This window comes from Orcinus orca, chromosome 1 (assembly GCF_937001465.1).
Source record: "Orcinus orca chromosome 1, mOrcOrc1.1, whole genome shotgun sequence".
NCBI lineage: Eukaryota > Metazoa > Chordata > Mammalia > Artiodactyla > Delphinidae > Orcinus > Orcinus orca.
In genome coordinates this window covers 116,510,721-116,534,991 of record NC_064559.1, presented here as the reverse complement: position 1 = coordinate 116,534,991, position 24,271 = coordinate 116,510,721, and the positions used below count along the sequence as shown (strand labels likewise).

Sequence of the window (24,271 nt, the reverse complement as noted above, 5' to 3'; positions counted from 1 at the left end):
ACTTTGATGAACCCTATAAACTTTATACTAAATGGAAGAAGTCAAACAGAATAGGTTACGTTTGTGTGATTCCTTTTATATGATGTATCCCAAATAGGCAAATCCATAGAGACAAAGCAGTTTGGTTGTTGGTTATTAGGAAATTGGCACAAGGGGAATGAGGAATGATTACTTAATGGGAATGGGGTGTTTTTCTGGGGTGGTGGAAAAGTTTGAAACTAGAGAGAGGTGGTGATTGTATAGCATGTGACTGCACTAAATGCCACTGTATTGTAAACTTATTGCATGTTCTGTGAATTTCACTTCAACTTAAAAAAAAAAAAGTATAGATAGAGCAGTTGAATTTTGAATCAAAAGGAAGACATCTCTAAGACCAAAGATACAAATAAGTGCAGATATAGATAACTTTTTAAGTGAGGTGGTGGGCTAAAAAGTTGAGATGTAGTTTAAAGCCCCGTGGCCTCTGTTTTCTTAGGGAATTTGGAAATGTCGTCATCTGTTCAGAGGGAGGAGGGAGGTGAGAGTTGGGTAAGTTGATGGAAAGTATCCAAGTTTTAGAATGGGAGAACAATCTTACTTAAGACAAGTAAAGGATTGACATTAATGTTTCAGCTGGAAATCTTAACACATAGCAAAGAGTCCTCAATATCATGTCCATTTTTGGGTGGCGGGGGGTAGGGTGAACTTCCAAGCCTATCTTCCATTGACTTCATTCTTAAGGATTCTCACAGTCCTGATTTCCCAAGTATCAATATCTGTTCCTACCAGACAAAAATCTGATGTTACGTGTTTCAAACATCTGTCTCCTTTAATTTACAGAGGTTCTGCACATCTCAGTAAATCTATTTCAAGCACCTACCAAGCTATCTTCCTTCTGTTCTTTAAACAGTCTGTTTACATAATAGTCATTTCTTTAAGCTTTTCTTTGTTATTTAGTCATCTTTATATACTTATTTGTTGATATATTTTTGTCGTGCTTAATGTCACTGAAAATAGCCCCTAGTTCACAGGAATAACTGTGTATGCTGTCTTTGTTGAGTTTCCCTGGCTCTGCAGACAGTTTCTAAGGCTGTTCTAAAGAGTCACAAGTAGACAAGATTGTGTAGGAAGCAGGCGATTAAGAGTGTTAATTACCAATGTTGTTGAAATAGGGTTTAACTTTCGGGTCCCCCTCTTTGAAGAAATAACAGATTTATTAGGGTATAATTCACATACCATAAAATTCACCATTTAAACATATACAGTTCAGGCCCCTTTCGCTTTTGCATCTACTGGTTTACCTTTGGTTATTTAAACTATTTCCCTAAGGCTCTGAGGCTAAGCTCCGTTAAAATTGCAATGATTTTGAAAAGAAGCATGACTTCCCCTTTTGAATTGTTTATTTCAGCACCACTCCAAGGAGCACAAGCTCTCTGACCTTTTAAACAGTTATGTTCTTCTAGAAATGCATCTTCCTACCTCCCTAGTTTCCTTTTATTCTTTCTAGATTTTTTAGCTAAAAAGTCTAAATAAAAGGGAAAGAAACTTAAAGTTTTGTTTTCCTGGATCTTTGTGATAATTTTATTTTACTTATAATGAGATTCTGCACTCAAGAAAAATGTAATGATTATAGAAAAATAGAAATCTGTTTATTTCAGTTGTGTTATATTTCCTCTCTCCGTAAGTAAATTGTGATGGCCTGACTTAGTTGAGTCCAAGCAGCTGTTTTAATTTGAACTGAGAATATTGGGTGTCTGCCTCAGGTTCCAATACATATGAAGAAGCAGCTGCTTACATTCAGTGCCAGTTTGAAGATCTGAACAGAAGAAAAGATACCAAGGAGATCTACACCCACTTCACCTGTGCCACAGACACCAAGAATGTGCAGTTTGTTTTTGATGCTGTTACAGATGTCATCATTAAAAACAACTTAAAGGAATGTGGACTTTATTGAAGAGTGTGGATGTTAAATAGAAGGTAAAACTTTGAACAGTTTAATTATAGTGCTGTACTGATGTCTCTTGACTTTGTAAACTTTTTCTAATTACAAATGTTCTTCTTTCCTAGTTATTACAGTGTGGAGTGTTGAGACCAGACTTCTTTTGCTGTCTCATTGGGCAGCTGCAAGCATGAACGGGACCAGGGAATGGCAGCGGCATGCAGAATCTTAGTACTCTTTAGCACAATCTTCTGTATTAGGGAACTCTTAATTGACATGAGATGCTAAAGTCAGACATTGGAATTGGAACAACTGTAAAGTATGATTTGATCATGAAGACATCACTTGGATTTCACAATCTCAAATGTTTAGGGCAGATGTCAAGTTGAGGTGCTGCATTCCAGAACTTCAATATGTAGCTTACTCTTTTTTTTTCCTTCTTGACAAACCACCAGTAGTTCATTTTTTAAGTTGTTTTTTGTTGTTTATTTTTTTTTATCAAGGGAAGAATAACTTCACTAAATTTTATTTCTTTGTAAAAGAATCTTTATTAAAACACAAACAGTCTTAACTATGCACATGATGTGACCAGATCATCTTGAAAATTTTCCTTTTAGTAGGAACTCCTTGTTTTTAACTCTTGGTATGGTCAGAATATAATATTTCCATAATTGCTTAATTCTTTACAATTATTGGGGCTCTAATTATAGCTTTTTTGGATGAAATTTATGTTACTATTCCTGTTCAAAGTACCATTATGGTTTCTAAATGGTAATTACATTGAAGAATTCTGTAGTAAGATTCCAGCTCTTTTTTTAAGCTTATGGTTGAAGGTTAACCTGGTTTATGCTGATTACCAAATTACTAGATAAATGCTGATGTAGTATGATAAAGTCAGCTTCTTGGATACAGACGCACCCAGGGCAGCTGCCAGTTAGAAATGCAAATTGCTAAATTCCAAACAGAACCAGTGTGACTTTGCTGCTACACATCTGCTAAATTGACCACTTCAATTCTTGCTTGTCCGTCTCAGTCATAGGGAGTTCTGTAAAAGATGCCCCTTGTTTTCCATCTTCCATTGGCTTTTTCTGTTGGGAAACATCTAAAGTGTATTAACAGTGCATGCCTTTACTTTGTAAACATGGTGCCAAATCCCTGTTTGCCATTGTTTTTATTGTAGCAATGTTCATTGTAGTAATCCTTAGTCAGTACCTTCTTTTGCTGAAACCATTGATTTGGGGACTTTTTTTCCACTTTGTTGTGTGTACAGATTTTAATCTGTTATAGTTGGCAGCAGTATTAAAATGGTGAGTAAAGAGTCCAGGTTTGTTCCTGTTTGTAACTAGTCCTTTCTGGAAGTATTTTCTTCTGTTGCTTTTTGCCCCTGCTGTGTGCTTAGGCCTTTGTCTGAGAATGGGTTAGGTAGAAGGGTTCCCTGAAGGTGTTAGTCTTTTGGTGTAATAGTATTGTTGAATCTTGGCCTGACTGAGCGTGTTATGTCATATCTGTGTTAGTGATATGCAGTCAAAACTCATTTTCCAGATTTACATTTTGGTTGTGTGGAGAGCTCTATTTACCTCAGCCTGCAGGTCCTTTTGTACAATGTACAGCAAATGTCATTAAATACTGAATGGTCCATTAGGGGAAGGCAAATGAAGAGAATGCATTTTGAGCATTCCAAATCAGTAGTTTGAGTAGTGCCTTTTGGGGTCCGATCTTTTTCGATTGGATTCTATTTCATCTTTTGATGTGACCTTTCACTAGTTTTAAAAAAAAAATGGTTGGTGGTCATCAAAGCTGGTTCAGAAAGCAAGCCACAGCACTTCAGTGCCTTTATTGGTAGTTTTTTTTTTTTTTTTCTTTCGTGGGAAAAATACAACTATACAGATGGTATAACCGTATTATCTAACAGTTTTTTTTTTTTTAGGATTGGCAAAACTGGATCTAAAAGAAAGAAAATTATCAGCTTCAATTGGTGATTGACTTGTGCCCACAATGTAAATAGGGATAGTTCTTGTTCATTTTGAATATATCTTTTCCTTATTGTATTGTGTGATATAGGATCATCTGGAAATGAGAACTGGTAGAATGTTGGTTTAACTGTAGTCTTTCTATAGTCTGGGCTAATGGGAATGCGTTGATAACACAAAATAAGGGATAATCCAAAAAAATTAATACTTTGAAATGCATTTTGTATTTTCATTTGAATAGTCTGTCTGATATGTTAATTTTTTAGCCCTTCTGTCAATGAAAAACAGTAGTTCTCCACAATTTTGCCTCTATACCATTTACATTTGTCCTGCGTTTACATGAGGATCACCTCCTACCCCCCCCATGCCAAATAATTTATCAAAATGCACATTCCTTAAGGACACAGGGACACAGTTTCAGTCAGTGGTTTTCAAATATGCCTTAAGTCAAAATCACCTGGAACCATCTCGGAGATTGACTCTTGGCTGGTGGGCTGGCATTCTGTAATTTTAAGAAGGTGATTCTGATCATCAGCCTTACAAATCACTATTGTATCAATATTTTGAATTAAAAGGTCTTTTCTTACAGCAGAGCCAGAATGTGGGAATGAAACCTCATATCTATTAGCCTGGAGAAAAAGGATTGATGTTTGTAATCAAAGAAGTGAAAAATTGCCTGTGTCTTTTTGGTGGAGAATACTGGAGATTTGTGATGGATCATGTTTCAGAATTTAGGTGCCCAGTCTTTGGACCACTTAAGAAATCAGCACATCTAAGAAAATTAAATTTTAACAAATAACGAACAGTAAACAGACACTAGCAGGAAGGATTGTAACAGTACCTTTATTTTGTTGACAGTCACATCTTCCCCACCTGATTAAAACTCTGGGCTGTAGAATTGCCATCCATTAGGCTCTATGTAGAGAGGAAGTATTCTGCTCCTTAATGGCCAGTCTTCCCTAACCTTATAATTTCAGCCTTGCAATAGGTTTCACCTCCTGGCATGAAAATTCCAAGAATTTTTACAGTTATTCATAAGTGGATCTTGAAATGTCTTTTTCACCGTGGACAGTTTGAATTCTAAACCTCTAGTTCAGTGTATCATACTGATGGGTTGTTATTTTTCACAAGGTGCTACATTCTAAGAATAGATGGACCAAATTTTTAAAAGCTGTTTTCTTCCCTCGTTTATGTTTTATTCTCTTATGTATTATATTTGTGTTTTATTATATGCACATTATGGAGTATTTAGGAATAACTGCTGGCTCTTCTAATTTATTTGCCCACCTGTTATTCTTATATCCTGGCCACTGTTCTCTGATTTGTAGCTGTGGCTTTCTTTCGGCATTGCTTGCCTGACCTGACTAGTTACTTTTTCTGTTTATCCATTTGCTTAGCATAGTTCTGGAGTTTCCTGTTGCAGAGCTCCTTGCTGTATTGGCAGTTACATATAAGGGAAAGTTAGTCTCTTATCCAATTAAAAACCTGTCTTGATTTTTTCCCCTTCTAGATGTTCAAAAAACAATAGCCCTCTACTCACTGATATTACCTGTGAGATCTTTCATATGTGACACTGACTTTAAAAACAAAATTATCTCAGTTTCCAAGTACTGCCAGGTAATTTTTGTGTTCCAGTTTAGACTTCAAAGTACAAATCAGAGATCTGACCTGGACCAGCCACAGCTCTCTGTATAACTTTATGGCCACCAAACACAAGAGAAAACCAGGCTGCTTAGAGGCCTGGAACTGAAAGTTGCTCTTACTATGAACTATTAGAAAGTAAAAGATTTAAGTGAGGCGTACTGGAGAACTAATTTCCAGGATGGTCAAGATCCTTGTTCCTTTGTTTAGGTTTTAAATCCCCATTCCCACCCCCAGTTTTCTCATAACCTTTTATGAGTTACTTCTGCTGAGGAAAGCGTATTTCAGAACAAATCAGGGCAGGATGGTTATTTTCTGATACTATGTCAGGGCTACACCTGGCTTTACTCAAGTCTCTCAGGAATAAGAGATAATATGGAATATTATGCAGCAGTAGATACCTGAGGTGCAAGATTAACATACAGATTCTCTGGCTAAACTCTACTCAATTAAAATGTCTGAGCCAGGTCCTGGGAATATGTATTTTTAAAATAAATTCCTCAGGTGGTTCTGATGCAGCTAACCTGGGCCAATATTTGGGGACAACTGAATAGACCTTATATTAAAGATCAACCCAAATAGTAGACAACATCAAAATCACTAGTGAATGACTAAGTTATTTTTTATTTGCCATTAAGTATAAAGCACCTACATGATAAAGTGCCTTTCACCCAGAAAATTAGTATGAGGACTGTTTGGTCAAAGAACATTCCTACATTTTAGACAGAGTATTTCGTTTTTATAGAAAATTAAGGCAAAACAAGAAACTTGGGGTTTCCAAACTTTTATTTCACTCCATTTATTTATTCAGTGAAAATTGAAAGATATACCAAAGTAAAGATAAAATCCTATGACAAAGGTAACTATGTGTAATAACATGAATATTCATTTACAGTTGGTAGATAAAAGAGCAAAGCTAGCTATAGAATGAAAGTCTTCTTGAGAGGGTTTGGGAAGGGGTAGGTAAGGGGAATGATTGGGGAGTCAAATATAATATAAAATCTTTGTATGCCCAGTGGTATATGTTCTCCCTTCCTGAAATCTAGTGGGAATCAACATGGTAGTAGAAATAATCAAATATTAGTAAACATACTTCTGAGGTACACCATCTCAGTGTGTTAGTGTTCACTAAGCTGTGAGATCTTTGACAGCTGGCATATTAAGTTCTGTACAACCTGGTTTATCCTGTCTTCTTACCCTCCACCCCCACCCCCCAGCCATATTCCTTTGGGTTATCCAAACATTTTTACCGAGAGGCTTGTTTATATGTAAGAGAAAATCCCAGTAGACATAACAAATCATAAGAAATTACCTGTTTTTTCTTGCTTATGTAAGATGAAGGTCCGCAGCCTCTTATGAAGTTGGAGAGTTGCTTGATGTGCTGGGTTCTGGTCTTTTCCCTGCTTCCAGCTAGCTATGAAGTCTTTCAGTCTTATATCCCTCACCTAAAGACAGACTAAATTATTTCTTCTAGCTGTGATAGTCTATGGTTCTGATCAAATAGAAATAACACATTTAAAAGTGTTTTGTACATACTTTTTGTGATACTCAAGATTGTACTCCACTGCAAAAAAGGTAACCTAAGACAATACCAACAAATGTATTCATTGTAGCTGGTTGTCTTTTCTCAGCATCACTTTTCCCATATTCATTTCGAAAACTTGAAGTCAAGTTCAACTACAAATTACCCTATATTTTGCGAAGCAGGGTGAAAAGGTCTTTGTTTTGCATTTAAATCCAGTTCTTTATTTTCTATTCAAACTGGTGCTTACTTTTCCATGACCAAAGGAAAGAAAAGTTCCTGCAGTCTGCAGTATATCTGTTTGACCTCACAGAGATGTCTTCACGCGTTTACCTAGCAGGATCACCAGAGGCTCTGGCACACTTGCAGTCCCTGGCCCAACACTGAAGTCCTGCTGGAATCTGTGCTCCGGGGGCTGTGCCGGGTAGAGAGGGAAGTGGGAGGTAAGAGCTCTTCACCCTTCACCACCTTCTCCACCCAGCATGGCCGGCACACTTTGGTCTACGGCACATCTCCAAGTATAGAGTGGTTTTTGAATGCTGTTATTTTTCACCTTGGGGATGGGGCCACCCAGATTTGGACTATTTGGGGTACGTGGTTTTTTTTATCAGAGTAAGAACTGTTACAAGTAGATATGTCTTTTATAGTTATACTGAATTTTTAGACTGAATTTTTGTGCTGCTTTTATTCCTCCTTTAATTGACAGAAACATAAAAGCACATTTCCAATTATATTTTTTCCATTTTTTTATTGTGTTAAAATATACATAACATAAAATTTGCCATTTTAATTATTTTTAAGTGTATAGTTCAGTAGTACTAAGTACATTCACATCATTATACATCACCACCATTCATCTCCAGAACTTTTCTCATCTTCCCAAACTGAAACCATACCTATTAAATAATAATTCCCCATTTCCATTCTACTTTCTGTCTTTATAAATTTGACTACTTTAGGTACTTCATATAAGTGGAATTATACTGTATGTGTCCTTTTGAGTCAATCATATTTTTATAAGAAAAAAAAAGCAACTGTAATCAGATTTATATGAAATGGAACTTAATTTACATTTGGCTTACTTTCATCAGTGTCTAATCATGCAATGCAAGGGAAGTGTGTTACAGTCTCTGCCCTCTAAGAACAGAAAATTATACCTTAAACAAAGCTATTTATACTTTTACTGTTTTATGCTAATTTCACATTCTATTTTGAGACCAATTTGTATTTAGTGTGGAGATGATTTTGTTAAATATCTATGATTTAGAGATGGCATAATTTAAAAATGACCAAGGATTTGTTTGGGAATAGAAGGAGCTTAGGAGAATGAAAAAATTGACTTTGATGTTATAGTGTATGGTGGGCTGTTGGTATTACGGTGCATATAGAAAGACCACTGGCTTTGGATTCAGAAGACCTGTTTTGGAGTTCTAGTTCTGCTACTTCCTAGCAGTGTGATCTTGATGAAGACTCTCCACCTCCCTTGGCCTCAGTTACTTATCTGTAAAGTGCTAGTGAACCTGGAATATTTTAAGTTTCTTCTAGCTTTATCGTTCTAAGAATTAAGATTGCAGTATGTGAAAATAGGGTTGAGTATTAGTTTCTGACCTATCTTGTTATGAAAAAACAATTTCTGATGATATAAAATTCAACAATATAGTGTAAATTTAAAATGAAACAAAAGAAGACAGATATAGACAGCAGAGTGAGTATATGGCATAATTTTGGTTTTAAGCTTTCTAACAGCTGTTTTATGCAAAGAGAACTTTTCATCCACACAATCAAAATGTCCATGAGATAAAAATAAGCCGGTTGGGTAGGAGAAGTACCAGTGGAGTTGTCTCTAACAGTATGAGGTTTGGGAACCATCTCTGGGCCTGACAAACAGTGAAGCTGCGGTAAGGATTAATGCCTTTTTTCGGAAGCTTATCCAGAACATTTGAAGTCCTCTTACCTTTACTCAGAGAACATCCCAGTGTTGGCTAAGAGCTTTAGGAAATTGTTTTGACTTTGTTCTAAGGAACAAGAGAACGGATGACCAAGGCCCGCTGTTTTTATTCTGTGTAGACTCACCAGAAGAGTTTTAGCTTGAAAATATTGTAAGATGAATAACCAGATCCTAACTTCAGTAAAGCAGCTGTAGAAGTGTTGCTTTTAAGTACTGCTACTTCCCCATCCAGCCTCAAAGGTAACCTTTTTGCAAAGTGCATATAGGGTGGCTTGTGTGAATTTGTTTATAAACCAGTTAAAAGTTGGGATGTCTACCAGAGCAAAAGAAAACTAAAATGCAGCCGTGTTTTATTCTGCTAGAGATTGTTCTACCAGAAGACCTGTCCCACTGGCTTTGTTTTCATGCTAGTACTGTAGGGCAGGTTCTATATGAACATTAATAACCGAGGAGCCTGGGTTGGGCTTTTACAGTTTGGCCCATAGCCAATTCCTGCCTAGAGTCAAAGATCAAGGAAAAGTGAATAAAAGAAGCAAATAATCTGGCATGATTTGGGGGTAGGTGGGGCTACCCTACTTGAAGGTAGAATAAATGGGAAAAGTTACATCTGGGCCCTGAATAGATAAGATCATAGCTATAGCAAAGATTCTTAACCTGGGTCTTCAGAACTCCAAAGATAAAACTGGGTTCAATATGTTGGTTTCCTTTGTAATTCTCTTGAGTTTTATTTTATGCATTTTTAAATACTCTGAGAAGAGGTCCATAGGTTTCATCAGACTGCCAGAGGGATCTATGATACCAAAAAAAACAAAAACTCAGAGCCCCTATATGTTGAGTTAAAGCAAAGAGGTTAATCGTTGGAGCGTGCCCTTTAGTATAGTCCCTGAACAGTGCTTGGATGCAAGAAGTCTTACCCAGATTTTTTTCTTCGGCTTAAGTTTTTTAATCGGCAGTGGGCAGAGTAGTTTTCCTTATTTTTCTGGTAATTCTCCCAAGTTGGTTTCTCTTCAAGGAATCAGAAAGACTATTAAATGAATCCAATTTTAACAGCTGCAAATGTATTCTTCAGTGTATTTCAAGCTCATATGGCTCTCTAGTATCAATATTGCTAGTAGTAGCCTAAGTGTGAATGTGTATTTTTGGCAAGGAGCAGATATTCATTTTAATTGACACTTTCTTTTATATACTAAATCTTGGATGCCCAGAGCTTTCCTCACTAGTAGTTGTAAATGCTAAATCTATACTTGACTTCACCACCTCCTGTCAAGATAAATACAAGCTTTGTTTCCCCCCAAAGGAGTTCAGGGAATAATTTAATTGTTGGCCTGTTTGGGGAGATGTTGTTTTCAGCCAGGCATCTCATGGACCCAGCTGCGAAGATTTTCGATGCCTAAAGCAAAATCAGCTGGCTTTTTTGTTCTCCTGAAACATGTAGTGGTTGAAACAAGGATTTTAGGATTGCTCACTTATTCTAAATTCTGTGATAGAGAAGTGGCAGCAATAAAATCATTAATACTCCAAGTGGGAGTGTGTTCTGTCCTCCAAGTTTATTCAGAACGTGTCTTGTATAGCTGATAAAGTTACTTACAGGGATAAGTATCCCTATACTTACAGAGATATAGGGAACACAGTTTTTTTGGCAGTTTGGGAGCAGAGGGATAATCTGTGCTTAATAAAAATCATTTTTGGGAATCCCCTGGAGGTCCAGTGGTTAGGACTCTGAGCTTTCACTGCCGAGGGCCGGGGTTCAATCCCTGGTCGGAGAACTAAGATCCTGCAAACAGTGTGAGCGACCAAAAAAAAAAAAAAAGCCTTTCTGGATGTGTACCTTAGAAACTAAGAAACTCACATCTTCTATCTGGTGATTCAGGTCTCTGAGCTAAGGCACATAAAGGTCTGTTAGCAAAAAGGGGTGGTAGGTTTAGTGAGGTTCTGTTTTTAATTAGTTTTTTTGCAGACTGCAGGGAAGGTTTGCTTTTTTGTTTGGGATAATTCATCTAAAAACCTGGTGTTGAATTTCATACATGGGAGCTTTTATATAGGATTTCTTTCTGTCACTCACCACACAGCTTTTATGTGCCTTCCCCTCCTTCAGTTATGTTTGTGATCATTAGAATAACCCTGTGAAGTAGTATAGAGAAGTTATCTTCATTTTATAGATGAGGAACTCAAGGCTCACAGAAATGAAATATTTACATTTTTGTAGTAAGTTGCAGAACCAGTACTGGAACCTGGGTCTTCTGACTCCTGGCCTTGCATTCTTTAAACTGTACTAGCTATCCCACTTTTAAAAGAACGGATGAGACACAATTGCAATCATACCTACTCCATCTCCAAGGGAGAATGGATGTATTCTTGTCATGGTATATTGACCTAAAATTTTCTGCTTGAAATTACCCAGATTCTGAACCTGTTTATAGAACGTATACTTGAGGAATGGTGAGAATTAGAAGAGTCCACAGTCCTTGAGGTTTTCTTTGATGATAATATCTGTAACTGCATCAAATACAAATTTGACATTCTGGGTGTCTGTGGCACAGGTCATGTGACTGTAGATTTCTTTGACATCTTTTCTCATGTTGAGGTCAAGGAATTGACTCTTGATATAATTCCCTGCATCCTCGTAAGAGTTGTTCCCTGGTTTTCCAGAAAAATAGTGAAGAAGTGGGATAAATTAACCCTTCTTAGTTGCTCACTTTTTAAGTGACTCACTTGATCCTCGAAATGTTGTATTAGACAGCTGCAGTTGGGGGCCTATTTTTAGAGGGAGGGCCCTCTCCTTTATTGCACTCCAGTGTTTCCCACTTGAGTTGAGCAAAGAAATTGAGGAGAGAGGTGTCTCTATGTCTCCACCCTTGGTTTCTGGCAGTTATCATCTGAGCAGTCTGTGGGTCTCCTGAATCTAATGTCTGCTCTATTCTGGAGACATCGGAATTTAAAGCTCTAACTGAATGCTCAACTTTCTCGGGTTAGACATCCAAATATCACTTGGACATTATAAAGCTCATAAGAGGAACTGAATATTAAAGGGATAAGGGATCATCAACTTGGCAAAGCAGAGGAGTTTCACTTACTACTCCTTAAAGGCAAGTTCCTTTATGTCTCCTTGGTATAGGAAATGAGGCAGCCACCTGTCATTACTATGAAAGAATTGTCTCCAGCCCCTGGCACTTACCATCATACTCTGGAAAACAAATGCTGAGATGGACTTTCTTGATTTTTTCCTCAAAGAGGTCCTTCTTGTTGAGAAAGAGGACAATGGAAGTAGCCGCAAAGAACTTGTGGTTGCATATACTGTTGAACAGGTGCAGTGACTCATGCATACGATTCTATTAAGAGGAAACACCATCAGAGATATCAGGTTGGGCTTATGGGATATCTGCCTACTTCCTGTTCTTGCTCCCCTTGAAGAAACCAGTGTTCCAAATGTAAAAGGAAAGATGGGGAACAGCTTATCTCTTTTTTAGTGTGGTAGAGTAGAGCCAAAGAGATCTGACTTCCTTCTAATCCTCTTTATATCACAACTGTATGATTTGGGGGAAAGTCCTGAGCTTTTCTGAGTCTCAGTTTCCCTATCAGGATTATTATGAAGGTTAGATGAGATCATGTATGCATAGTGTCCATGATAGTAGGTGGTGTATAGGTGTACAGTAAATGTTATGCAGATCTTTGGCAACCAGGGCACAGCTTAGGATTTTGATATCCTTAAGGGCTGCTGATTCAGGGTTGAAACTGGGCCCAAGTTAACATGTCCACATACATCTCCAGGATGATTTTGATAGGCTTCTGTTATAAAGTCCAAGATCTCAGTTCAGGCAGGAACATAATAGGGATTATTTGGCCCTTGTACCAAATGGTAAGGGCTAAAGAATTTCCCAGTGCCACAGCACAAGCACTTCTGCCTTATTTCCTTCTCTGATTGCCACTTTCAATGAGTGAGAAGTAGTGCTGTAATCTGCAGAGTCCAGAGGTTACCCAGTGCCCCAAACCAGCCTATTGTTAGGGAGTAGACCTTTAGGGTCTTGAAGTGTGCTATTAGCTGACTTGGGCTCAGTCTTTTCACCTTATAAAACTAATTAGTAGCCTTTTCTCATTGCTAATACTCCTATAAAAACCCTTTAAGGCCTTCTAGACTTCAAGGTTAAAGATGGAAGAGATCTTGGAAAATGCATGACCCTCTGAGACATTTTGGCTAGAAGATATTCAGAGTGCTCTAATGTGAACCTGAACTACTAAGGAGAAGGGAGAAGAACTGGAGCAGGGAATAGAAGGATAGAAGCTTTGTCTTCTATCAGTAAACTGTGGGCCTCCGTTTATAGAGCAGATGCATTTGTAAAATTGGCATTTTCCATGCCTTTGACATGCCCTGTCTTAAACTTGGAAGGTACCTGGATGGGCTGACACTGTTCCTGCAGAGCTCCTGTCTTGTAAAACTCCACAGGCTCAAGAGAACCACCTTCAGGTAGTTCTCCAGCTGCCAATTTAAGTGGCATGTGAGAAAACTGGTTTGCCAGTCTCCCTGTAGTCCTGTTGACACTGAGTATATATTTAGGCTTCCAAGTGAGGTTAGTATGTAACCCCTCTATCATGTTGCATAAAGATACACATCGTATGTTGTTCTTTCTGCTCTATCATTTTCATCTCCTATCCTTTACTTCCATAGGCAGCCTGGGAGACTACTAAGTAACTCCTTTGCCTTGCGAAGTTAATGATCACTTATCCCTTTAATACTCAGTTTCTCTTATGAGATTTTTGATGTCCCAAGTAATACTTGGATGTCTAATTGGAGACCAAGCTCTCAGTAAATCTGGAGTTCTAAAGTGCTAACCTAGAACCTGCAGAAGAAGAGGTTTTCTTAGAATTATTTGCTTGAGACATTGGTCTGCTAGAAGACTGCTAGACTATTAGTGTTAGCTGAAATCACCCAAGTTGGGGTAATGGAGTGACACAAAGTTTAGAGGAAAGGTCACAGGGGAATTATCTATCAAAGCTGCTTGGTGCAAAGGTCACTCACCACTTCGTCATCTTCCACCAGCACCATATCATAGGCACTGAGGGCTGCACAGAAAATGATGCAGGTGACTCCCTCAAAGCAGTGGATCCACTTCTTTCTCTCTGATCTCTGCCCTCCCACATCAAACATCCTGAGAGAAGAAACACCTGTTTTCAAACGTATACCTACTGTGTGACCCACATGCACTTGGTGTTTACCCCACAGAGGTGGCAACTTTGGGGCCAGTTAGCGGTAAGATGGGAAGTGGAAAGGAAAGGGGGAGAAGTAGGAGGAAGTCAGACTGGGCTTTTGTGAAAGCCAAGAAGCATACCTATGTCCCTTTTTGGGTATCTGACATGCTCCCAGGGAACCGTGTACTCACCTGAAGTTCAAGTCTTTGACAGAAAACTTGGTCTCAATGATGCCTGTGGTTTTGACTCTGGATCGTAGCACATCTTGCTCATTAGGGAGGTAGTCAGGGGCTGTAATTCGGTCTAATTGATTCAGGTAGCTGGAAAAAAGTGGCATTGATAATATTAAATTTTCCACAGCCAAAGTCAAGAAAGGTGAAGGGTTTTCCCCAAAGGCATATAGCTAACTTAGTGATAGAACCAGCCTAGAATTCATATTGTTAAATATAGGAGTCTTTCCTTCAAACCCTCTTGTGTCCTTACAAAAGGAAGTGTGGGATGGGCTGAGGGACAAGCCCATTTGGGGCAGAGGTTCTGTCCCATTTAAGTCAAGTCAGATAACTTTTCCTTGTGTTTCACCTGACTACAAGGTTTTCTAGACCCTTGAATGAGACTTGGTGGTTTAAATGGGTGCCAAAATTCCATCAAGAAGCAGGAGTAGATTAAAAGAGATTTTAGAAATATATGAGATGTGAACCAGTGCAATGCATGGACCTTGTTTATATCCTGAATCAAGTTGAAGGGAAAACATTGGAGATAATTGGGGAAAATTGAATGAACACTGACTTGGATATTTGATGACATTAAGGAATTATTAAATATTTAGATGTGATGATTATGTTGTGATTCTTTTTTTTTTTTTAAAGAATCTTTTATTTTTTAGAGCTAACATAGTGAAATTTTTAGGATGAAATTATATATCTGGAGTTCACTTCAAAATATTCCAGTGGGAAATGGAGATGAAATGAAACAAGAGTGGCCGTCGGTTGGTAACAGTTGAAGCCAGGTGATTGATTGTATTATTCTGCTTTTGTATTTGTTTGATAGTTAGCATTAAAAAGTAAAAAAAAAAAAAAAAAAAAAAAGATGTGAAGTGAGAGGACTGAGAGAAAGAGGGAGGGCAAATTAAGTATATGCCAGACATTTTCACATTTAAATTCTCATTTAACCTCATAAACCTTCAAGTTTCATATCCCATTTTACAGATGAAGGAAAAATCCAGAAGAGTTAAATAACTTGTCCAGGACAAGAGGCATTGTGCTATATTGTAAAAAACATTCAACTTTGTGGACAAATAGACCTGGATTTCAATCCAGCCTCTGCCATTTATCTATATGACTTTGGGCAAGTTAATTTTCTTCTCTGAACCTCAGGTTTTCCATCTATAAATAGGACTAATAAAAAATACTATCTACCATAAAGGCATATTGTGCAGATTAAATGAAAAGGTGTACCTAATGCACTGAGCAGTGCCTAGGCCTGAGCGAGTGAGTACTCCAGGGATAGTAAATGATAATTTTATTAGAAGATAAGGTGATAAAACAGGGGCTAAACCCAGGTCTGTTTGCCTCTGAAGCTCATGCCCATCTATGATATCATGCTGTTTGAGGTAGGATTGATAAACTCTGCGTACCTTATCTTTTGGGGACCAACTTTGCATAGCTGGTACTCTCTAACCCCTGACCAACTTTCTTTGGTTTGCCCTGGCAGTTTGTGTCCTGTGCCCTGGCACCTTGACATAAGATGCTGTGGGTGAAGGAGATTTTCATTTTAGGCTAGTGACTTAAGTACAGCCTGTGTTGCCAGCTAGAAATTTCAGCCCTGAGAGGGCCATGATGAATCATGCCTCCTAGGAGAATGCGTGGCAGAACCGCAGGGCTGTATTAGTGTTCATGATTCTGAAAGGAGAGGCTACGTGTGTGAATTAAGAAGGCAGGGGCTGAGGGCTGTTAAACAGAGCACCTCTGTTTTGAATTTTGAGTCTTCAGCTTTGTAGGCTGCAGTGAACCAGTGTAAAGCAATACAGAGTGGTGGGAACTGTGGCAAATGTCCCAATGTAAAGGCATTAAATTCAAAGCATAGTAAAACACTGCTCAAGCCTAATAAGACAGGCATGCAGCCTGAATTCAGTCCTTGGGTCTCCAGCTGTCAGTGCCTAAAATTTTCAGCTGGCTGTGATTTCTCCTAGAAGGTTGCCGACGCCTCATCCCACCCCCTCCCCAGTCAGAGTCTTACTAGGATGCCGAGTCATTGAGCTGGTACTCTGCAGCTCTGTCAAAGCAGGCTTGCACCCCACTATCCTTCCACAACTTCTTGATGACCTCCACCAGCTCGGGAGGCATAGTGCCCTCCTCAATGGAGTCAGCCACGTTGTTGAGCTGTCGCCCATCATCCTGTAAGGCAGAAACCAGGATGAGAATTACACGGGAGTAATGGCTTTCCAGGAGGCTTTTGGGAATTCTGCTGAAAGGAAAGCATTTTGCATTGCAACCAAAGCCTAAGGTGGAGATGGTGTCCAGCAAAGATTCTAAAATAAACACTGATTAATTTTTGAGGGTGCTTCTGAGATGCAGAGGGTGGCAATATATCCAGTCCTGGGATATCTAGTGGATAACAGAGGTCCCAGGGGCTTCCTCTGTGGTGTTTCCATCTTCCATCCTTAGTCCAAAAGTGAGTGTCCTGCCACAAAATGTGGGTGCTCTGCTGCAGGGAGATTGGAAGTTTAAAGACCAGATTGATCATGAAATGGACAAGATGATAGACAGGAACCTATCACCTTTGTTTTTTCAATGATTGAAATCTAGGAAAAGGACAATAATTGGAACTAGGAATTTGGCCTATAAAAGTTCCACAGCCAGGGCAAAGAACCTGAGGGGAACAATTTAAATGGTAAAATAAGACCAAAAGGCAGAGGAAGCTGAGAGCAGATTTTTTTTTTAATGAACATTTATTATAAAGGTAGGAATTGCATGCTTTGCTAGGACTGAAGTAAAAAGATTTAAAGCTCGGCAAATGGGATTTTAGTTACATAAACTTTTTTCTGACCCATGTTTCCTCATAGCTCGTTGGCCACTGGCCTGTTCTCCTCATTAGCCTTTCCTCCCACCCTTAACCACATGGCGTTAACCACGTACCACACAGCTTGCTTCAGCAAAGTCAATGCCCAGCGTGGGCATGGCCCGGATGATAGCCAGGATGGACTGTAGCACATTCCCATAGATGATGGCCTTGTACTCCAGGCATTCTTCTGGTGAATAGCCATCCTGATGAATGATCCTGCAAGGAGGAGACACCCAGCCCTTCGTTGGACCTGAGTAACCAGACCTAAGGGATTGGGACTCTGGGAGGATTTAAAGGGTCATAAGAACCCAATCTCTCTATTCTTACTGCTGTACGGAAGTGGAGAGTGAGGGACACGGGGCATGCAGATGAGGGACATTGGGAATAAGATCCTTTATATCCTTTACATCTGGGTTCCTTAGGAACCCAGATAAAGAGCCCTTTATCCTCCATGCTTCCACTGGCTCTACTGATGTCTTCACCCTACCTCAGTCCTTTGGGGCTTTGTTCCTACTCACTTCATCTGTTTGACGATAGTGCTCTTTCCTGACTCCCCAGCACCTGCAGGGAGAAATGCTTATGCTTCAGATTTCCACCGGCTCTCCCCAACCCTCCAGGAGATGGCCCGTGAGAAGTCTAAGCCACTGCTCGCTTGGGAGCCTTGTTAGGGGAGAACACATAGGGATGATTACTGCCCCAATTTCTGCCAGCTTTGAGCTCAGGCCATTTGATCTGGAATTAGAGGAGAGTTTCTCAACCTCTGCAGTATTGACACTTTGGGCTGGATGGTTTTTTCTGTGGAGGGCTGTCCTGTGCATTGTAGGGTGTTTAGCAGCACTCCTGGCAGAGGCCAATAGCACTCCAGTCTTCTAGCTGTGACGACCAAAAATGTTCCCGACGTTTCCAAGTGTCTTGGGGTGGGGGTGGAGATGTACAAGATCTCGTTGAGAACCACTGATAGATTCAGGGGAACTCCTTTAACACATTTCTACTCTGCCTATTTTTACTCAGGAGAGTGATCTTGGGGTGGGATTGGAGAAAGCTGGATCACCTCACTGAAATACTATTTTTTCGTTATCTTACTGTTTCCATTATTGGCTAAAATGTTCTTAGATCCTCATTCACACCCCACTCTCCCTCTATCAAAGACCCGCATACCCTTCAGCTCTCTCCCCCACTCTATACTATCCCTGATGCCTTAAACCAACCCCCCCCCCCACTTACCCTGTGCTTGGTCCCTCTAAGCTTCTTACCCTGAATGTAGAAGAAAGCTGCTTAGGCTTAAAAGATCTCTCAGGGGCCTTGCCATCTCTTTCCCCTCTGTAGCCTCCTGGGCTCCTTGGAGTCTGCTTACAGAGATGTGCTCTTTAGTGTGTCCTTAGGGCCATGCCACAGATCGGCTGAGGGAAAGGAGGTGCCTTAGTTTGGGGCTCTAGTTCCCAGGCTCCTCATGGGTTTGGAAACCCAGCCCAGCCAGCCAGTCTTCTGCTATAAAGATCCTACCTGCTCCAGCTTGCCTACCTCTGTACTACCATTGGGTGTTTTTCCTAAGCCAGGTGTCCCAAACTCTATTGTTTTGGCTCTGTTTACAGCCATGATCAATTTCTGACCGACTGAGGTGCTTTTCTTTTTTCAGCACAAACCTGTGATCTGCTTAGGAGCTCATCAAGCTGATGAGCCTCCCATCTGGCAGGGGCTTTAGAGGCAGCTGCTGAATAGAAAGCCAGGAAAGGACTTCTCTAAAGACTCCATTCATCCCCACTCAGGGCTCCCCACTTCTAATATTTTTACAAATTTTTTTACTGAAAGCAAGGAGAAGGAACCAGTATACTTGGTAAGAACCATTAGGCCTATCCTTGGCACTACATGACACTGATTATATGGTAGGACTTCTGAGTCCACTGTCCTTTTCTGAGTCCTTGACTCAGAGTTTCTGTTTGTAGATTCAGTAAGTGTCTGCAAGCCCAGAGTTCATGATATTTGCTAAGTTGTTAGGTGTTAGGTTTGGTTAAATTTGGAGATGGGTGGGTGCATCCTGGCCCTCACACACTATTCCTGGTTCAAGAAAGAGCAGAACAGTTCCAGAGTAACTTTGGCATTCTGCATCTCATTGGGGTGGCTGTGCTCAGCCCTAGAGCTCCTGATCCCCTAGCCTGAGACTGGATGGGGAGAGGAAACATGACCTTCCATCCCTCCTCCCCACACAGTGGGCTAGAACCCACCTACCATCCAGGATAAGCAGGAAGGAGCAGTACCTTCTCCTTCTCTGGCCCATCTTCCCATCTCGCTCACCCAGCAATAGCAGCTTGACGGTCTTGGCTTCCTTGTCAGCATCCTCCTGCAGCTTCTTTTCTAGCTCTTTGGACCTCTTGGCCAGTTCTTTGTCCTCAGCACTGGCTCCACTCCCCATCTTTCTGCCGTCTCCTCCTTGGTGGCTTCCTCTGGCCCTTAAGCTTGTCCTCTAGGGTTTCCTATCTGAGAGATGGAAGATAAGGAAAAAGTAAATTGGGATCACGTATCAGTTTCTTAGTCCTCCTAAAAAGCCAGTCTGTAGGGAGCTGGGTGAGGGAGTGGGCTCTATATTCTCGTACCCTGCCTGTCTTGCCTGAGGCTACGTACCCCAGCCAGAGACCTACTTAGTCTAGGGATTGTAGCCTTTATATCTAGCAATGTGATGGGTTGAGCCAATTAAGAGCTCAATATGACAAAGGGCAAAGACCTAGGGAAATGATGTGCTGGATTCTGACACAGGAGGATAGGATGCAGATGCTGGAACTCTCTGGAATAAGATAATGGTTGCCCCATCCTTTTGAGGGACTGATCCCCTAAAAGTCTCTTCCTTCTTAGATTCACTTGCATTTTAGAGCTAGAGATTAGAAACACAAACAGAGGAAGCTTTCCCCACGTTGAGACTCCAGATTACACAGCTTCAAGGCACCAACGCACACTCTTCCATCATAGCAGGCCGGTCCTGGCAAGGAATCTTTGTTTGGGGTTTACCCCTTTTTGGAAAGATTAGAAATGTTTCCTCCAGCTCCTCCAGTGGCTGCTGCACCAGGAAGCTATTAGCGTTGTTCCTTTATTTTGGCTCATCTCTTTATACATACTCCTGTTATTAGCACTTAATCACTTCATTATTGTCTGTTTTACAGATGGGTTTCCTCCAGACTGAATTCCTCCCCCCGAAGGTCAGGTACCAAATCTGATTCATCTTTGAATCCTTCAGACCTTGTGGTTTATTAGTGGATCCTCAATGAAGTTTTGATGAGTGAGGGAAAGAAGGAAAAAGGGTATGTGGTAGAGAGAACGGGGCTGCTTACCCACTAAAGCCACCTGGGACCTAACTTCACTTGGCAAGTGAACTTTGCTGGTATTCAGTGTAGAGGGTTTGTGCTGCCTCACATAACAGTGCTTCCTTGGGAAATTAGACTCTAGCCTCTGGCTCCTCAAAGGTCAGGGCAGCCCTTCCTCTGGCTCTCGTCGCAGCTGCCCCTTCCCAGGGAGAAATGAGTGTGCAGCCTACAAACTGCCTCACAGACATATCAAAGACTCTCTCCATTGGTCATACTTGTCTATGCCAATTATTTCAGTTTACTTAAATGAGTTGCTGTGGAAGCTCCTCAGAGGGACATACTTTAGAATGTTGCTACCGAAAATGTGGTGAAAGGCCCAGCACAGATCACCTGGGAGCTTCTTATAAGTGCAGAATCTTAGGCCTTAACACAGACCTTCTGATTCGGAACTTGCATTTTAACAGATCACAGGTGACTCTAAGGATACTAAAGATTGGAAAGCTCTGCCCTAGGGAGTACTAGAGAACTGTGTTTTCCTCAAACTGGCCAAATCATAAGAATTACCTGGGTTGCTTGTTTCTATATTTCATCAAACTTTAGATGGCACTGAATGGAAGATCATTCTGATTTCAAAGAGGTTAATATATGTGTGTTTTTAAAAGAGTGTGTTTTAGAATCAATAAGTTCCTGTAGTAGTGCCAATTCTAGAGCCTGAGAAACTATATTCTAAACTAATACAGTTGGAAAAACCCTGATCTAGCCTAGTGGTTCTCAGCTTTTGGTGTATATTGGAATTTACCCAGAGAACTTAAAAAAAGAAAAAAATACTGATTTAACTGGTCTGGAGTGCAGTCCAGGCATGAAGAGTTTCAAATCTCCCAGGTGATTCTAATCGCAGCCAATGCAGAGAAACACTGAGCTCCAAGTATTTAACTTGCTCTTTCCTTTTAGAGTGGAATTGCGCAGCAGTGGCCAGGTAGACTGAGAAAGTGGGAGGTAGAACCTAGGTCTCCCATCTACCAGGTACCCTGAGCTATCCCTGATCACCTTCCTCCTACCCACTGCCTCTCGCCTGCATATCTGGGTATCTGGCTGAGAAGCCCTGGGCCTGGAGCCCAGACTCTCAGGGCTGATGGAGAAGCAGGCAGCCGCCAAGGTGCCTTCCATGGTGATCATCTTTTCCCAATCAAAAATTGGCAGGTGCTTATTGACTTAAGGGAAAACAGGAGAGTCTTTGAAATTGTGACTGTCTTGGAATCTTGGCTATAAAGTTTCAGTAATGATACCTCACCAGCCCTGCCTAACCTACCCACAATATTGGTAACTTATACCTAGGCCAGAGCTGCGCTGCAGCCTGCACTGTTCAGAGCAAGGAACTGCCAGGAGCTGTGCTAGACAGTTTACGTGGCTCATCTCAGTTAATTCTCACACTGACTTCAAGGTAAGTGCTCTTGTCCCCAAATTACAGACCAGATAACTGAGACTTGAGGGTTAAGTAACTTTTATTCAAGGTCATATAGCTTAGTAAACAAGCCAGGCAATCTTTCTTTCCACTACCCCACAAAAGCAGCCCGAGAAAGAACGTTGGGCAAAAAAAGACGGGCAAATGCATGAGCTCAGTAACAGCAGAACTTGCATTGTTAAAGGAGCCACTGACTTGTTTTACAAGTGGGAAAAGTGTTTGAGCCTGTTCCTTTTTTACCTACCACCTCAGCAAACTTCTGTGCTGCTTCTCCTTGTTTCCTAGCTTGCTGGGCTCCCAATTCCCACTACTAAGCTGACTATGGGAACTCCTGGCCCTCACCTGCCCTCTAATTGCACAGACCTGCCCGCTACTATGCATGGACCATCCTGATGCCTCCTGCCTCCTGTCTTAAGCTCCTGTGCCTTTCCTGTGGCTCTTCTCCTTTATTATCCCATTTGGGTTCAGTGTCCTGGTAGAGTAGGTGCTATTCCCTCCCATTTTAGAGGTGAGGGAATTGAAGCACAGAAAGGCTATCCACATGTTACTAAACAAGTTAGTATCAGAATCAGCTAGAGCTCATGCGTCCTAGTCCACAGCCCGTATAACCCTGCAAAATTTTTTAGCTTCTTTAGCAACAGAGGAAGCTGTTCAGAGGAAGAGTGTGCGTTGGTGCCTTGAAGCTGTGTAATCTGGAGTCTCAACGTGGGGAAAGCTTCCTCTGTTTAGACTTTGTTGTTTGAATAGTTACAATATTTTGAATGAAAGAAAAAAAATCACTGTTTTCCAACTAATTTAATCCTGCTTCCTGAGTTAAGGGGAAGTCTTAGGATCTGTCTTATACCCAGTGGTAGGGATTGTGTGTAAAGCCTTGTCCCAGCTGGAGTTGGGGGGTGGGCATGAAGAAAGAGGAACTCCCTTCAGGGCCTTCCAGTCCAAAGGAAGATTTGGTGTAAATGCACAGAGAAACAATTTAGTTAAAGGAGCACTGTGCTAGTGCTGGAGAATTCAGAGCTGTTTAAAACCTAGCCTCTACCCCTGGTAGAAAAGACAATTACACATCTCACTGTCAAGTTGATAAATTCTCTAGTAGAAGAAGGGAGAGAAAAATTGCAAAATGAGCAGACTTTCAAAAGAGAAGCAGAACAACAATAGGAGGAGACATTTGGAGGAGAGGAAAGAGCATGAGAAAAAGCATGGAGGCATGAGGTACAAAGTGTGCTCAGAGAAGACTGGGAAGTTAGATATGACTGGACTGGAGTAAAAGTGTGGAAAGTGCATGGAGGGGAGGGCTGGGAGACGAGAACAGGAAAGGAAAATTGGGGCTAGCCAGTGAAGGGCCTTGAATGACAAAGGGTTTGGCTAAAACCCATTTAAGACTTATAAGCAAGTATGGTTGGATACAGCTGCATGGTGCTATAAACAATGCGGGGTGACTGGGGTGGGGGACTGGCTCCTGGGAGAAGCTGAGAAAAAGAGCTGAACAGCTTGATTCTAGAAGGATCTAGGCATAATGTTTGGTTTAGGAAACTCATGGCCAATGATCTTTTTGAGGCTGCAGGTATTCTCTCCCAAGTCTAATATCTGCTGAAAGTGGTTTGACCTTGGTAGGAGGCTGACATCACAGGTGAGCATCAGGCGAGAAGCTAAGAGAAGCAGTTCTTCAGAGAATTAAGGAGTGCATTGTCATTGGGGGCCTAAGGTTCAGGGAGGCCCATTCCAGGAGCCATCTGGGGTACAGGCTAGGCAATGATGAAGCTGGTTTCAAGCTAGGGAAGATCCCAGAGGCTCAAAGACAACATTAAGTCCCCAATATGAAAACAGCTGGAGGTCGGAGAGGATGACTCACTCCTTCATTTCCCAAACTGTTCTGCATAGACAATGAAACCCCACTAAGATTCTTGCTGATGTTGTATAGGTGGGGAGATAGCGGCTTAGCTGTAATCAGGGCAGACTTCATAGCAGGGACAGCATACTGAAAGTCTAGAAATAGGGGAGGGTTACAGGGTGAAGGGTGTGTTGTAGATGGGACGAGGGAGGAGCATGAAGGGACTAGTGAACTGGTTTTCCTAGGTAGGGTGGAGGGCAGGAATTGCCACCTATGGGCTGGTTAGGTAGGTAAACAGGTAGGTAGGTCTGGATTAAGGGGGAATCCTAAAAAGACCTGGCCCAATGCAAGATACCACCCTTTAAAGTTATGTCAAATTTTGTATTGTATCAGAATATAGATGACCTTCTACATGGTTACCTGGGACTTGATTTTTAATTTTGAG

The 24,271-nt window shown here is 40.8% G+C and overlaps 2 protein-coding genes across 2 annotated transcripts in view; one reads left to right on the top strand and one right to left on the bottom strand.

The window, feature by feature from the left end:
• GNAI3 (G protein subunit alpha i3) overlaps nt 1-3,239 on the top strand; it is a 39,170-nt gene extending 35,931 nt beyond the window's left edge. Inside the window, exons 8-9 of the mRNA XM_004263142.4 lie at nt 1,743-1,956; nt 2,047-3,239. Of these exons, the coding sequence (XP_004263190.1) occupies nt 1,743-1,933 (191 nt within the window). The 3' untranslated portion in view covers nt 1,934-1,956; nt 2,047-3,239. The remainder of the gene's footprint in view (nt 1-1,742; nt 1,957-2,046) is intronic.
• A 7,822-nt stretch (nt 3,240-11,061) lies between these two features.
• On the bottom strand, nt 11,062-19,653 carry GNAT2 (G protein subunit alpha transducin 2). The gene is made up of 8 exons (XM_004263143.4): nt 19,536-19,653; nt 17,762-17,804; nt 17,318-17,459; nt 16,419-16,576; nt 14,375-14,503; nt 14,014-14,143; nt 12,175-12,328; nt 11,062-11,636 (listed from the first exon to the last, which is right to left on the bottom strand). The coding sequence occupies exons 1-8, from the start codon at nt 19,651-19,653 to the stop codon at nt 11,446-11,448; spliced, it is 1,065 nt and encodes a 354-aa protein (XP_004263191.1). The 3' UTR covers nt 11,062-11,445.
• Nucleotides 19,654-24,271: the final 4,618 nt, after the last annotated feature.

Bases quoted from the DNA above. Each gene is read 5' to 3' on its own strand.
- GNAT2 (XM_004263143.4), bottom strand. From the start codon at position 19,653: ATGGGGAGTGGAGCCAGTGCTGAGGACAAAGAACTGGCCAAGAGGTCC. The intron at 17,460-17,761 runs GTGAGTAGGAAC...TCCTCCTTGCAG, and splicing joins ACTATCGTCAAACAGATGAA to GATCATTCATCAGGATGGCT. The intron at 14,504-16,418 runs GTAAGACTCTGA...ACTTTTTTCCAG, and splicing joins CTCAATGACTCGGCATCCTA to CTACCTGAATCAATTAGACC.